Genomic DNA, 16961 nt, shown 5'->3' with positions numbered 1-16961 from the left:
TATTTAGGGTTCACCTTTAAGTGTTGCTGTCTGGTGAACTCTTTGAAGTATTATGCTGAGTGATACTGTTATAAGCTATAAGTCATCTTTCTCTGGCTTCCCAGTGAGGAAGTAATATCAGAACAACTTTTATTTAACATTGTATAGTACAGACATTTGCAATTCTTCTGTTTTTCTTTCTTTTTTTTTTTTGTTAGAGAGATGCAATTGACAAATAAGTTTTGAGTATAAATGATTGACCTGATCATCCTTTCCTATGATTCTAAATGTCTTTTATTATCAATGTATATGAGTTTATGTGTGTGTATAATTACAGTGTCATTAAATTATTATAAATGATCATAAATAACAAATAATAAGTTTTGAAGTTGTTCAAATCCTATTAATTACAATGTGAAAATGGCCCAAGGGAAATGGGGCCAGTATTAAATCTATTGTAAGCAATGCAGCCATGTTTCACTCTTTGAAATAGTTATATTTTCCTTTCCTGTGTGTTATTATAGTGTAGTAACAGTTTTAACAAAACATGAGTTTGTTTCCCTTCAAGCCAACCGTCTGGTTCTCAGTATAAAAGCTCCCTCCTCCTTTCTTCCCTCATTTGCAGGCAGATGAATCCTGCAGGCACAGATTTAAAGTTTTGGGTTTTAACCCCTTAATCACATGACCAGGCAACTCGGCCAATGAGAGAGCTCGGCTCAGATTTCAGCCTAGGAGGAGAGAGGGTAATAAAAAGGGAGGAAGAGAAAGAGACAAGCACTAATCTGTGCTCATGGGCTGGACAGCATATACTCTGCCGGTAGTGACAGCACTTCTTTACATTCTCTCTCAGCGTGGATTATCTGTGTTGTGTTTTTGGATTATTTGGATGGAATATTTTCAGGTGAAAGGGATTCCCACCACTGGGAAAAATCCAAAAGTGTGTCCTGGCACATAGTGAGGAGAGGAGGAGGAAGAGGAGGAGGGAGGACAGCAGTAAATTTTCCCCTCATCTTTGCCTCCGCAGGCGTTTCTTCTGTGGGAGAATGGGGGCAGGAGCTCTGACCATCTGTGTGAGTAGAAGCTACAAAGCTTGAGTTGGCTCAAAGACTTCCCATTCAACCTGTGATTAAGGGCTAAAGAATGCATAACGGGACTGTGCTGTTCAGTGCCAGTCTACACACTCTTTTGTGAAGGTGTGGGTGTTGGATGTTGTGGTAGATACTGGATGGCTTTTTAAAATGTCAAGGAGGGACAAAAATCTCTTCTCTCTGCAGTGTAACTAACTTCCCCTCACTACATTAAAGTAACTTTTCTTGACAAATACTTGACTTCTGGCATCAAGATGAATACTTTTCCTTGCAGTGTTAACAGAAAGCAGCTTTCTTTCTTGTCAGCAAGTATCTTGCTGCTTTTTACTCCCACATCCTTGCACAACAGTACCAGAGAAAAAGCAAGGACAAAAACACTCTGTGAGCTTCATGTCTCCAGTCTGTACCTGTCATTTTTTCCAAGCAATGATCCAGCGCCTCAATGAGGTCACTTTCCACAAAAATGGAAACAGTGCTGTTTTGAGCATTGAACCACACACTAACAGACACGTTTTTGTGTACATTTTAAAACTGCATGGCTCTGAGAGGATAGTTTCTGTGAGCTGAACAGCTGTTGCTTCTGGTGCCTGTGGTGCTTTTGCTACCAGTTGCTTTCCTGGCCACCCACAGAGAGAAAGAGAGAGAGAGAGAGAGAGAGAGAGAGAGAGATGGGGGGTGGGGGGTTTGGGAGGGTTGGGAAAAAAGGCACATGCTTGGGCTTGCCATCTCCTCAATGATCAAGTTAAAGACACAGGTTACAGACACGAAACGCACTTGTTTGCCAATTTAAACTATCCAAAATTTTCAAGAAAAGCATCTCACCCTAACACTTGTAAACACCCTTTCTATGAGACACTTTCTCAAGGAGAGAGAGGAGACTTTCAGCAGTACGCAGAGTCTCTCCACAGTCCCTTGACAATAGGTTTCTTTCTCACTGTCAGAAGTTGTAGTGTGAAAGCATTTTGAGAATGGGGGAGGGGAGAGGGGATGAGGATTATTAGGCTAATCACAGCAGACTGTCCTGGTAAACAATAGAGGCAAATGGATACTGCCAGTATGTGTTCCCCTTTATTCTTGGCTGCTTTGGTTCACACAGGCTCTATTCTGTGTTTGGCAGTTGTTTGAATATGAAAAGACCAACTTCATGCAAACCTTGAGGTTCAGTACACATGTTCAACAATGTTCATTGACAACATCCATAGTAAATCGTCTTTAAATTGTTTTCCCAGGTTTTAATTAGTTTACCAAGTATTTACTTGAGATAGACAGACTCACACAAAGAGGTCAAATCTAGCCAGAAACCATTTTTAATATCCAATATCAAACACATTTTTTGTTTGTCTGTTAACAGGAAATTTTCATTATTCCCCTCAGGTCCCACTTTTCAATCATGGTCACAATACTTAGACTTATTTTTTTCTTTGAATAGTGAAGATACTGTAGGTCTGCATGTGTTCACAGTAACGTACATCAATGTCAGCTGTCTGTTCTGTGTAGAGCTCAATACCAAGGCCAAATGTGTGCACGCACACACGCACGATCTGGGAGACATCTGTTCAGTAAGGACTATCAAAGTCAGCCCTCGCTCAGACTGGCTTAACTCCTTAACACCTGCAGTAGTAGTCGCGCTATTAGAGCCAGTTTGCAGGCAAGAAGAGTTCACCCATCGCTACTTAAACTGTGCTGTGACCTATTAAGATTATTACCAACAAGTGTATGATTGGGTAATCTACAGGAAAATACAAATGCAGTTAACTGAAAAAAAAACCAAACCTGTGTTATCGACTGTCTACTTCATAAGACTTAAAAAATACAAAAGACACACAAATTTTAGGATAATTTCTCAGCTGCAAGTGTTTCCATTACCTTTGTGTAACTATAATCATAGTTTTCTTCTTTTTGTTTTTTTTGTTTGTTTGTTTTTTTTTTTAGACCTATGCAAGCCTTTTATTAATACTGACTGCTAACATCTCCTCACACCTGAGGACCCTGCCAGTTTGTTATATTGAAATACATCAGTGCTGTCTAGCCCCATTAAATATTGCAGCTCCTCAGGCAGCCATCAAGCCATGAAGCAATAAGAATCAAAATTCAAGTGTACATAATTACATTTCACCCTCAGCAGGAAGGTGTCAGTGGCATATTTTTATGCACCTGTCAGAGAGAAGATGACTGAGCAGCAATAACTCCTTGCTTGTAAAAGCTTCTCAGATGCTCATTGGAGTGTGCTGTAATAGAGCATCTGCCATGGTAAAGATTTTGTCTCCTTAGCCATCTTAGCGCCATCTGTGAAGTGGGTTTTTAATTAGCTGATCTGAGTGTGGCAAATGCTTGTACCCATTCTGTCTAAACAATTGGCCACATAGGGAATAAACCTGAGTGATACTTCTTCTCCTTCGCCACCCTCTTCTACCTTCCTAACACAGTAAACCAACTGTGTAGATTCATTGTGACCAGATCATAGACGGGGCCTCTCATTTCACTGTGAGGGTCAGTTCACTCATTTGAAGTGGTGGACTCTGGAACAACAAGATGTCACATGGTCCAGTTGTAGCTATGGCTACAACAGTAAAACTTGCTCTGAGTCTGTGCCACACTAAAGTACAGGAAGCCTTTTCTTCCTGCACCCAATGCTCGAATGCTGCTCCCGGCTTGTGTGTCTTCTCTCTTGCTCCTGGCACTAACTAAACAAAGACAGAAATGCGTCATGCTGTAGGTAAATGTGCCGCACGAAAGAGTCATTTACCACGTTCTGTCTAATGTTGCCTGTTTTTGTAGGAAGAGTGTGTTTACAGAGAAAGACAAAGACAGAGTATGTTGTATAGTCTGTGTATTCACATGAAGAGGTACGGAAAACATGTGGCACTGTTTGCCTTAACAGTAGTTATCAGATAAAATATACCTAACAGCTGGTGAATTAACACATTCAATTTGTGCTTCGACTGGTGGTGTCTGCTGAGAGCAAAATGAAATAAAGCACATCACTAATGGAGGCACATTTACTCATCTACTGTTTGTAAATACAATTTTGAAATATATGTGCTTTACTTCACTATTCCTATTTTCTTCTGCTTTAAAGTTGAACTCCACCAGATTTAAGAGGGAAATACTGTACTTGTCACTCCAGTACATGTAATGTGAAAGCCATAGTTTAATCACTTTGCAGTAGGGCTTATTAATCTGCTGATTATTTTGATCAACTGAATTTTATTGGGTCTATATAATATCAGAAGACTGTTAAAAATGCCCATTCCACCTTAACCAGCTGCTACATTAAATTACTATTTACACAACACTTCATCAATAAAAGCAATACAATTATGCAACAATAATTATGATAATCAAATAGAATGGAAATATAAAATTAGAAATATAACATTCACAGATATGTACTTTTATTGTCAGTACAATATGCTGTTAAATCTTCCTTACTCTCTATTTAGAATGCAAGACCTTTACCTGTAATAGAATATTTTTAAATTATAGTGTTTCTACTTTTCTTGAGTGAAGAATCTAAGGATCTGAGTACTTTTTTCTAACACTGGAGAGCGCACACAGACACACACACACACACACACACACACACACACAGACACATTTCACTACATTAAAAGATGTTTCTGTTTAAGGAGCCTGCTCTTGCGTGCTTTACTCTCAGCTCATACATAAGCTTGCTGAAAGGCACAGTGTTTACTCAGAGGGCTCTCCAGTAAGAACTTTTTATCTTCCAATTTTTCATGTCCAAATTTAGGCATTTGGACAGATTATCCTTCCAGCTCTCAGCACACACTCCTCTCTGATATGTTTTCCTTACTATGCATTCAAATTGACATTTAAAGTTGTTAGTAACAGCTAGCCATCACCTCCCCTGAACATGTATATGTGTTTGCCTTCCTGTGCGTATGTATGTCTATTTGTGCAGGTGTGCGTGTCACTCTGGCAATGCCTTTAACCAAAGGTGTTGCATGGTAACCTGATATTTGTTGTAGCAACACATGCACGGCCAGCCCTCCCCTCTCTTTCACTCTCATCTCTCCTCACACATTGTCCTCTAGGTGCATGGCAGTGCAACTGGAGTTGTGTATGCATGGACTGCATAGAGACACCCCAACCCGCATCACCTCCACACACACCTTTCAGCCTATGGAGCGGAGTGAGCCTCCCTCCTATAGGACAGGTGTCTGAGTGGTGTCTAACCTGATGCCGGCTCCAGCACTGCCCTCTGTGTCCATAGTGTCAGTGGCTGACTGCTGCTCTCTGCCCTTCTTCCTGCAGCACAACAAGGCAGCAGTGCAGGTTAAAGAAGACATGAAGAAGATGGTCCAGATACCCATACTGAGGCCCAGGACAGTGGCAGCAAATCACACCAAGCTGTTTGGAGTGTCCCTGCTGGAGTTGCGAGAGAAGGGCCTGGTGGAGGATGGTGTGCCTCTGGTGGTGCAGAGGATGGTGGAGCATCTCCGCAAGCATGGTGAGGAAAAACAAGCTTAGTCTCCCATACTGAACTTCTCTCTTTTTTCAGTTCAAGATATAGACATCACATCACATAAAGACATCACCATCATTACAAACATTCAGCATCTGTTGTACTTTGTGAAATAAGAAGAAATTCCCTTGTAAAGGTACAATAAATACAAAAGACCATACAAGTAGTTTTGTTTTGCAAACACTCACTCTGCACTTCAACTGCATTACCACCCAACAATAATGTTGTTTTTATTTTAAAAAAGTAGACTTGTTGTGTACTGTGATGGATTACACAACTCCAGCAATTTTCAAGATTCTATTCATTGATTTTCATTCTCTACAGAAATTAATGGAAGTCAATTGGTGACTGGACCAGAAACAAAATATACTCTACTCTAATCTAAAAGAGCAGAATGTGTATTTCAGCATGACTAACACAAATGTAAGAAATACTTTTAGTTAAAGTGCCAAAGCAAGGAAACACATTGGTACAACCTACTTTATTATTTTCTGTAGTTCTTCTGTTTGATCACTAGATGTCAATACAAGAGAGTAGAACTTGTTCCTGTTCCTCGCCTGCAGGCCCTTCTCAGTATGGCACAGTCAGTGGTATTATTTTTGACTTCCTCGACCAGTCCCAAGAAGTGCACAAAGACTATGATAGGGCCGACTGATGAAAGATGACTACCTCTATTTTGGTGTTTCAGTGTGCAGATCCATATTTATGTCAGAGCTGACACTGCTATTACTTTACACAACTACAGAATTTTTAGGTGAACATTGGCTGGAATAACACATTACCTTCCAGAAAGAAGCATTCTGCTCCATGCACAGTTTGGGTTTTATTTTGATTTTCATTCCATCTTTGAGGTTTCTGCCTTCATCATAATACCACAAAGGTGAATGTCACATAGGGCTGGGTTAACAACGAGGCCGAGTGGGCAACTGCCAAGTGACCCCAAAAGGCCCAGGTTCAGTCTCCTTTATTTCTGTCTAAATAATTAAATGAATTGCAGAGAAATTAGAAATTTGCATCACTGAAGCAGAATATCAGTTATGACAGGTACTCCGTCCTGCATTTGGTGGCCCTGGTCTTAAACAGGGACTGCCTCAGAATATAGCTTTAAGACCTAAGTTGTTTTAAATTATATTGAACTCATTTGTTGTAAGGTTGTGTTTTCATCAGACAGCTTTATTTTTTCAGTGTGTAACGTAAACAACACAAGATTTATGGGTCTTATCATACCGGTTGGTTTCTCCATTTCCAAGGTTGCTATTTCCAAATGTACTCAGAGAGACTTAGTTAGTTTTTAAAATACCGTAACTGACATCTTAAAACGGATATAAACAATATTTGAAAATAAAAAAAAAATAAAAAGAAATCTAAATGTGTTGATACCACGATAGTGAAGTGAGAAATGACTTCCTGTTGTTGTAATTTGGGTGTATTTGGGGTGGCTCATCATTGAACAGCACTGTCAGTAAAATAGTTTCTGTAGCAGCACCTAAAGGCTGCAGTGGAAACCTACAACAATAAACCTGGAAGGGAAACTAGCCACTATTTTGACTGACCTGCACTAGCTTCAGGAAGCTTACATAGTGGTATGAAAGGTTTTTTACTGTTAGCATGGCTCTGTTCATATTGTCATTAGTGTAACATTTCGTTATTCCGCGCTGTTTAATGTGAAGAAAGGCACAACGAGATATCGCTAAATGTAAAAATAAACATCTGTGCCTAACATTAGCTACATCGTATATATATAAAAACGCCCTGCTCATATCACTGAGCATAAAATGGTTGGGCCTTGCAACATCAAAGTGGTTTAGTCTTAACTACTTTGGTAATGACCAATCCTTCTGTTAAGGCAAAAGGCAAATAATATGATATTGTTTCAGGTTTTCAAATGTGAGGATTTGCTACTTCTCTTTGTCATATGTGACAGTATTTTTGGGACAATAGAACATTTTATAGACTAAACAATTAATTTAAATTTCTAAGTAAAAAAAAACAAAAAAAAAAACTGTATAGCTTTTCATGGACCAAAAGGAAAATCCAGACTTGTCATTGGTTCTATGTGAATCTTCAAGGAGTCATAAAAATCTCATCATCTGTATACAATAGATATCCTCATCATTTTAAATGGAGCTCTTCCCAGCTAGTTTGATGTTTGATGTTTGATGAGATACTGTATGTTGCTCTAATGACAGGTTGACATCATAACTGTCTGCCCGTCTGTAATGTCTATCTGTAGGCAAAAAAGAACCAACCAAACATGAGGTTTATTATAAAATGATTTTGCAGCCTCCATCAAAAACATAATAGTAGAGCCACTTTCAAGGGTAGACGTTACTTGCATCCCAAATAAGCTATATTATTGAATAATTGATAGATAGTCTGGCTCTTAATCTCACATGAGTTAACTGTGGCTGAAAAAAGGTTTTCCGACTTTCCTCCAGCCCTGCAACAGGAGGGTCTGTTCCGAGTCAATGGGAATGTCCGGGCTGTGGAGACCCTGAAACAGCGACTGGAGGGTGGCGAGGAAGTTGACCTTCTCTCTGAGTCTGATACATGTACCGTGGCCAGTTTGCTTAAACAGTATCTCAGGGACCTACCAGAGGGTCTGGTAGAGTCAACAGTCCAACAAGCACTGATACAGCACCACCAAGGTAGGTGGAAATTTCTGTTTGCTAGCATCCACCTGATGTGCTTGTTTGGTGTCTAGAATTTTTTTACCAGCTAAAGTAAACCAGTTTTAGATTATTATAACCATCATGTGATATCTATCCTGAACAATTTCCCAAATCCACGATGTAATATTTATACCCTCACAAGCATAGTGAATATCTGGGTCATGACTCTGATCAGACGATAAGCAAAGCTGTCTTTGCTATTAGCACTGCAGTCATCTGGACCAGGCAGTGCACTGCTGAGTTGAGTGTGTGTGAGTGGGAGGGAGAGAGTCTATGTGATTAGAGGAGTGATGGACCTCATATTTCTGTCAATAATCTTGGAGGTCATAAAAGGTAAAGTGAGTCATTTGGCAGGTGAAGTGTCTGTGCTCCCTCTGCACTCCTCCATCATAGGGTTTAATCTGTTTAATGGGAGAGGAATGTACTTTTTGGCAACAGTACCCCCCCCCCATAGAGTACTTCAATATCAGCCCATTTTTCAGGGCCTATTGCCAAAGGCTGCGTTAGTAAATGACTCCTTCATGCAGGACTTGGCCGTAGCTACTGAATGAAATGATATTTGTAATCTCTGTAATTTGCTTTGCCCTCCTTGACAATATTCGGAAAAATTAAAAACAGTTTAGGTTTATGATGGATGCATGGGTTGGTAGCCTAATGTGCAAACTGGTTAGCAGTATAGTCATTGACAGATAGTTCAGATTATGACAATACTCATAGATCAAGTATTTGTACTTGTCAAGGTCAACTTGCCTTCATTGTGAATCAAATAAGCAAAAAAGTCTGTTGACCAGCCTCATATCATGAGGATTGAAACATTTGGGATGATTTTGATTAACATATTATTGTGTAGTGATTCATTTATTTTTGGTGGACAGATATTATTCAGTGATGATTATTCATTTTTAAGAATTTATCAAGTAAAAATCCCAACATTTGTTGTTTATGTCTTTGTGAATACGACACATTTTTGTGAAGGAGCTTAATATTTATTTATGTCTTTATTTATTTAATTTATTAATCTATTTTAAGTTTTTTAAGTATATGAAAAAATAATGGACAGATTAACTGACAATGAAAATAATCATTACTTGCAACCCTAAACAGTTACTTTTGGCATACTGCCCCACAGTGGATGAAATTTTGCTGTCACATCAAAATAATATTCTCACATGGGCAGTTCAGACTTTCCAAAGTCCAGAAACTCAGGAGCATCACATAACGATATCACATGAGTGTTTTTTCTGTCTGTCTGGTCTAGTTATGACAGATTACAGTGGATTACACGACTGAACTGACAAAAAGTAAACAGTAGTGATGAGAACTGCACAACAACATAGTCTTTAATTCAGTTAGTAAGAGGTGCTCCACACAATCTCTGGATCTGTCAGATGAAGAAAACAAAGCAAAAATACTCAAATTTAAAGTGTTCAGTGATCAGTTAAGTCAATAAATTCTGCTGATCTCTATCTATATTCACAGAAAGCATAAACCATTCTCTGCAGTGATGTGGTCCTCTGATTGTCTGGCTCCGTGTTGGCTTGTCTTTCGATGTGCATCCTCTTTGTTTACACACATATGCTGTGTATGTGCATGTGAATGAAGTTTTTTCATCCCTCAAAGTGTGTTTGAAACAGTAGCAGCTGTGAGTGCTATTGCCATTATTATAAACCTTTATTCCTCATCTCCACCTCTACATATACAGACGTACACACATACTTGCGTACGTGCACACACTCACAACGTTTGCGTCACTCAGTCATTCAGGATCAGTAGCCATATCCGTTTATCCAACTCTGACCCAATTATGTATCCCGAGTAATAGCATCAACATATTTTAGGCTCTTTGCTCTAATGCTCACGTATTACTAGCCACCACAACTCAAGATTAGATATCACATAGAGCAGGCGGATGGAGTGATCTCTGCCTGCTGGAGACTGGCTGTAAAACTGTTCACTAAACTTATAAAATTATTCACAAAAAGTCTATTTATGTTTTGCATATTGTGAATTGCTCCAAAGGAAATCCAGTTGGTCTTGTCAGTAATCACTGGCTATTTGTTTGAGTGTGAATAGATTTGAGCAGAATGCCAGTGTTGAGAAAGGGCTGCTTCAAGCAAGATAGCATGTATTAACTTTTGTGCAAAGGTTTTATTGCCAGATGTTACAGGTTTTGTGAACGACTACCATCCCAACCTTTGACCTGTCTTGACATCTTGTGTGTCTGCAGAGTGTGGTGATGATAGCTCTTGGTCAGATATGAGAGACCTGCTCCAGCAACTTCCAGATGTCCACCACAGCCTCCTCCGCTACCTCTGCCACTTCCTCACCCTTGTAGAGTGCAACCACAAGGATAACCGCATGACTGCCCTCAACCTCGCCACCGTGTTTGGACCCAGTGTCTTCCAGTGAGTTTAAGCTTTTCTTTTTTGAGGGTGCATGTGGTCAAGCATTCAAAATAAATACCAGTGGACCAAAACCATCAGGAATGTGTCTGACCCCACAGAGTCTTGATCTCAATATAACAGTGTCAGTCTGGGATTACATGAAGAGACAGAAGACACTTAGACAGCCTGAATCCACAGAAGAACTGTGGCAAGTTCTCCAAGATGCTTAGAACAACCTACCTACCAAATACCTTGAAAAACTGTGTACATGCATGGTGCAGTATTAAAGGCAAAGGGTGCTCACACAAATATTGATTTTTGAATGCATTCTCACTTTACTTTTAGTGTTAAAGCCTTTACACAGTACTGCATAACCAAACAATGTTCAGTGAAACTTTAAGTAATTACATATGTTAAAGCTTTAATGCCTTCATCCCGCATTCATCTACTTTTTCGGCTTCCTGAGTCCATTGCAACAAGCTGCAAACACAATGCTGCCACCTTTTAAAGTGACCTGATGAACTCAAGCCCAACAGTCACATCATTATCACACAATCCAAATTCCATATACTGGGTTAACATTTAATAAATGCCACACTGAAGAGCATAGGCTGACTAGACTAAACTTTACTTATTCATAATATTTCTTTTCCTTTAGGCCTATTTCATATCCTTGAAGAACATAACTGACATTCCTGAAGGTTTTTGTTTGGTGTCTTAACCTCTGCTTGTTGCAGTCTTTAAATAACAGTAACAGAGTAAGTCAGAAAGAAAAATAGTGAGGCAGACAGTCATAACAACAGATGCTGAGGGATTCAATCATCCTCCCACTATTTCTGTTTGGTGAGTCAGATATTAAACATTGGTTTCATATGCCAGAGCAGAAGCATGGGTAGAATGATTCTACTCTTATAACATGAACTTATAACATGATGAGTTAGATAATAAACCTCAAATCAAGTTGCCTCCACAGACATTTTACTTGGCTTGGCAACTTTGATCCATAACTAAAAACAGGAAAATAAGTTTTTAAGTGTTTACTTAAAAAAAAGAATAGAGGTTTTGTCCTGTGTTTCAAAATGGAAACTGATTTTTAATACTAAAGTGCAGCCAATACAAGAAAAAAAACTGGTAAATATATATTTAAAAATACAAATGAATCCAAAAGTACTAACATAACAGCTAGAGAACATATTGAACACATGGCTGCTGTTCTTTGTTTCTGTCAAAATGTTTGCCAGCAGATGGTGCTGTAGCTTATTTAAAGAAGCTAAAATCATAATGTTTTTCAGTGCACTGTGTCTGCACATGATATTCCTGAAATCCAGAGTTTGATCATAAATAGTCCACGACAGAACTTCTTTATATTACTTTATATTTACCTGTGTTTAAACTGCTCTGCCATTGTTTAAGAAAGAACTGTCTGAATACTGGTTTCCTATGTGGGTCAAGCATGAATGGAAAAAAAATGTTGATGCACCTTTTGATTTACAAAAAGCTCTGAAATCAGATGTTTTATTCTGACATTATATTAATCAATGGTCACACTCTGAGAACACTAATTCAGTCTAGTGAACAAATTTGAAATAAATGTCATATGACATATAGAAACCAGTCCAACCTTAATGTGTTTTCAAATATTACTCTGTTGTTCATAAATAAATGATGCAGTCATTGGCTTCATATGACTCCCTGCAGCTGCTCAGCTAAGTACCTCTGTTCTCACTAGTCTTTTTATGATGGGCTTACTGGGCAGTGTGTTACAACTCATACTCCTACAGTTCCTGATATACAGCTGCACTGTTCTCCAGACTGGTGACTGCCGGGCATCTCCAGTACTAAAGTGGGGTGTTCCACCTCGGGAACCCTGCATAGAAAATAGATCAAGTCTCACTGGAGAAAACCGAGAAGAAGAAACTGTACTGGATACTGTTTCATATGTACAAACTGTTCTCTTCATCACAGCCTGTACTTGTGTGTGTTAATGTTATATAATTAGGCCTAAAGTTAGGCCTTTAGCCAAGTGTATACCTCACACAGCTGTTTAGTAACAACCCAGTAGCATCAGACGCTGTACTTACAGGGGCAGCTGAATTCTGCTATGTTAATCAGGTCAGCTAACTGATGACTAAGTTTCAATTTCCATCTTACACTTGAACCAGAATCATTGTTGAGCCATATTTTCATTCAACGCAGCAGATTAAAAATATGTTCTTTTAAAGTAAAATCAAAACCAGAAAGTCATTCATTAACACATTCTCAACATAATTTCTACTCTGCTTTTATTTATGTGTTTTGTCTCTTCTCTCTATTTTCCAGCGTGGCTCCTGGTTTCGAAGCGATGAGAGACCAAAATATCTGCAACAAGATCATGGTCAAGCTCATCCAGAACTACAGCAATATATTTGAGACAGACAAAGAAAAAGAAGGCTGCACAGAAGAACTCTCAACCCTTATCATTGTCAAGGTGTTGTATACTCATTGGAACAGCAGGTGCTGATGTTTATATGGAATAGATTGCTGCTGATGGTCAGTACAATGTAGTGCAGCTGGTAAGACTACTAACTGTGAGTCACATGTTGTGTCCATGCACTTGAGAAAGTGTGAATTCCTCCTCTGCCCTGTGACCTCACCCTCTGCCCATCCGCTTGGAGACCGGTGGTTTATAAATAAATACAGGACAAAATGATGTCAAGCTAAATTTGATTCAAGTATTGATCTTATATCACAGCCTCACAGGAAGAACTCCTCCACAGGTGGCTGTTTTGAGTCTCCGGTTGTTGATTTATATTTGCTGCTTCGATAGCTGAAGTCTTTATTGATCAGCTGGTTTGTCTGGTCTGCTGGTTTTGCTTGTTGTTGTGTCTTGTTACATGAAGAAAGAACAAACCAAACGCAACACACTAAATCATACATGAATATTTTGGTTAATTGATTTAGATTATTATTAATTTGTGATATAATTTCACTTGTTTCATGTACATGTAATATATAAAAATTCAGGAAGGTAGCCATGGTTTCAGAAATCTATAAGTAATGACTCCAAAGTCATCCTTCCTCAAAAAATGTTTGACCACACAGTAAAAACTAAATTGTTTTTAGAATCTTTAAAATTGTAATTTTATTCTCTATTCTGTAAAAATAATGGCCATTTCCACAACAAAACTTTTTATGAGCTATCAAAAATACCCCTATTTTCAGCTTTGTGACATTGCATTTCTAAGACAGTCAAATAGGTTTTGAATTAGTTAATTTAGTATAAGAACTTGCAGAATTTTCTCAACCTATAAAACTTTATTTGTTATAAAACTCAAAATTGAATAAATTGACTCCATAACTGGTAATAACCTATAAACTCTCCTCAAAAATTCCTTTCAAAGAATCAAAGCTTTGTACTTTATGCTGTGACAGTGCAAACAAAGACATGCTAACCATCTCAGTTAGCATGACATGTTTAATATTTTTAAAGAATTTGGACTTGTTTTTGATCAAGATGTAATTAAGTGTAGCATAAAGTTACAATAAACTGAAGTTTGTTTCTGACCCATAAAGAAGGTTAAATGAGAAGAATGCTTACTGCTGCAATTTACAGCTGCAATGAACAACATGAACTTTTGCATCACAAGCAGAATGGCAAAGCCTTGTCTGCATTTCTGCTTTTGGAAAGGCATCCCTCACCACAGTCTAGAGACAACACCTTTATTGTTGATTGATGACTGTGTTATTGGTGTGAAACGTGACATGGACCGTCTGATGTCACAGTGGGGTGACCAGGCAATGATCAAGGTATTTAGCTCCCCCTGGGTTTGATCTCTCGTGTCTAACAGGGAACCTCTCCTGCCAAACATAGCTCCCATGTGACACCATAGTTAAAACGCGAAAAACACTGCTGAACATGTTAATCATTTTAGAAATCAAGTGATTACAGGCAACCTGAAATCCAAAGGTCCAGATTTCTTGTAACAGTAAAATTAAATCTGGTAACTCTTTGAGGATAAGAGCATTTTTTTTGTAATAACATTTACAGTCACAAATTTCATGCCATGTTGTGAACGCCTGTAAGGGCACTGCCACATGAGATCCCGCTGACCCATGGGAAACCCCTCGGTCAGACAAGATTGTCTTACACACAAACATGCATACATACACAAAAACACTAACACATATGTGCACGCGCACACACACACACACACACACACACACACACACACACACACATTCGCCTCCTGACCTTCCTCTTAGTGCCTTTGAAGGCAGCACATATGATCACTGGTGTTGCCTTTACCTTCAGCCATAAAATCATGACGAGCAGAAGGTGTACATGAAAGTGTTTATGTGACTGTATGTGTTTGAGGATGCCAATTGTCAACCTGTCTAAATCTATTCTGATCCCTGTTGTTGGGGCTCTCAGAAGAAAAGCAAAAGTAGGACACAAATACCCAGGACGGCTTGATTGTAAAAAGATATTTTATAGCTACTGTATATATGCGGCTACAGTTACAAGAATAATAACTGGAGAGCAAAGCCTCCTAGCCTCTGTTAAGAGTGATTTGTTGCTCCTATTACTTTACTGTATGTAAGACATGGATTACAAATACAAAGAATGACCGTCTTCTTTGTCCTCTCTCTGATCCCAGGAAGCGCATGTGACAGACACAGACACAAAGACGTCACCCAGCCACCTCAATGCAGAGATACCGACACCAGTTCCCAGGACGAAAGTGCGTGCTCGGCTTTTCAGTAGCACGCCTGCATGTGTGCGTCTTTGTTTATGCATTAACGCTCTGGAGTTTACGTGTTATGGAAGCTTTTGTCTGAGTCTGTCTGCTGGGAAATGCTGTGTTGTTGTTTATGCCTGACATTCCCAGGTCAAACTTGCGTGAACCCTTCAAATTCCCTTATATAGTCCTTTTTAACACCAACCATGTGATCTGTGTGACGTGATTAACATAACGTGGGCATGTTTTGGAAAAGCTGTTTTCCAACACCAAAGACATTTCTGTGTGGGTTTTCTGTGAGTTTTAAAGATGTTATGAGTGTCAGCTGACTTGTCTACACTGCCTGGAATGGTATTTGAGGTCACTCAGTGTGAATAGGTGATGACCTGGTATATAACAGACATTACTGATAACTTATCACTTGTTCTCATGATAGAGATGTTTAAAATAGCACTGTTGAAATTAGCATTTTCTTGCACTTCTTACACAGTTTTGTATTTATTTTTTTTGTTTTTGTTTTTTTCCCTTAGAAATTATTAAACGTCTAATTTTATTTTCCTAAGAGCAGCTACTGTAGCAAGTCAAATTTTGTCAACTTTTATGACAACATGCAGTAAAATGATCAGTATTATCTTGCAGCCCGACTTTATTTTCCTCAATAATAATATACATTTTCCTGGTTGTGTAAAATGCTCGTGGCTGTCTCAATGAATGCATGTTTCATGCTACAATAAACATTTAAATGTGTTTATTCTCTTTCTGTTTTTTTCATACTATCATTTTCTTTCTATGCATTTTCCAAGGTCGGACAAAACAACCTGCCAGAAAATGCAGATCATCTGAGCAAATCCTCCACTAACACTCCAAAGGCAAGACCAAGGAAGAAGAAGGTACAAAAAATAACTGTTTGTTACTGTCAGTGTGATTAATTGTTCTTGTTTCAGGGATTGGCCTCATGGTTTACTACAGTCTTTTCTCACCCTTTCCAATAAATACTTCCTGCTTTCTTATCTGCAGTATTGCCTTGGTGCTGATTAGCCTGAGGTCATCTTTCAGACAGCCTCTGATGCCTGTGGCCTCGCTGCCCAGTCACATGATGTGATTTGATAAAGGCAATCTGCTGCAGGAAACAACAACACACTTATTTGCAGTAAGAGACAAAGATGGGCTATGTTATGCTCCTCCAGCTCTGTTGTGGTATTATTACAGATGAGCCCTGCCACAAAAACAGCATTTGGCCATAGATTTGAGTGGAATTAAAGCTTGGAAATTTCCTGTTTGTGTGCAAGTTTTAGAAATCATGCTCAATATTCATTTATTTTGAATGAATAAGAGAGCTACACTTTATACATTTAATTTAGTTTTAGCAAGTTTTATCCTCTGCTCCTGTGGTCTCAGATAAATTCAAAATTAGCATACATTTATTTATATATTCGATTAAAATGATGAGTGATTCCTCTGAGGTTGGCTTCATCTCTGACAACAAAGATGGACTGAAATAATCTTTCTGTGGTTGTTTCGAAGGCAGTTTTGGACAAAGATCTGACGCCATAAATGTGGTGTATATATCAAGACCAGTGTCACTGTAGAGATAAAGGAAATGCTGACTGACAGCAAGATAATCTCAAGGGAGT

The 16961-nt window shown here is 38.7% G+C and overlaps 1 protein-coding gene across 6 annotated transcripts in view; it reads left to right on the top strand.

Annotated features, from left to right (window-relative positions):
- The first annotated feature begins 431 nt into the window (after nt 1-431).
- Nucleotides 432-16961, top strand: part of fam13a (family with sequence similarity 13 member A) — a 52671-nt gene continuing 36141 nt past the window's right edge. For 2 of the 6 annotated variants that reach the window (XM_071503754.1, XM_071503755.1), the window contains exons 1-7: nt 440-1049; nt 5343-5538; nt 7992-8201; nt 10453-10630; nt 12929-13076; nt 15247-15330; nt 16131-16217. In XM_071503754.1, the coding sequence (XP_071359855.1) occupies nt 1023-1049; nt 5343-5538; nt 7992-8201; nt 10453-10630; nt 12929-13076; nt 15247-15330; nt 16131-16217 (930 nt within the window). In that variant the 5' untranslated portion in view covers nt 440-1022. Of the gene's footprint in view, nt 1050-5342; nt 5539-7991; nt 8202-10452; nt 10631-12928; nt 13077-15246; nt 15331-16130; nt 16218-16961 lie in introns of all 6 variants that reach the window. The other 4 variants (XM_071503756.1, XM_071503759.1, XM_071503753.1 and 1 more) reach the window with 4 other exon arrangements.

The sequence above is a fragment of the Trachinotus anak genome, unplaced genomic scaffold, assembly GCF_046630095.1.
Source record: "Trachinotus anak isolate AG129_WGS33_773 ecotype Australia unplaced genomic scaffold, CSIRO_AGI_Tana_v1 ptg000019l, whole genome shotgun sequence".
NCBI classification, from domain to species: domain Eukaryota; kingdom Metazoa; phylum Chordata; class Actinopteri; order Carangiformes; family Carangidae; genus Trachinotus; species Trachinotus anak.
The sequence above is the reverse complement of the archived record's forward strand: the minus strand, read 5'-3'. Positions and strand labels throughout refer to the sequence as shown.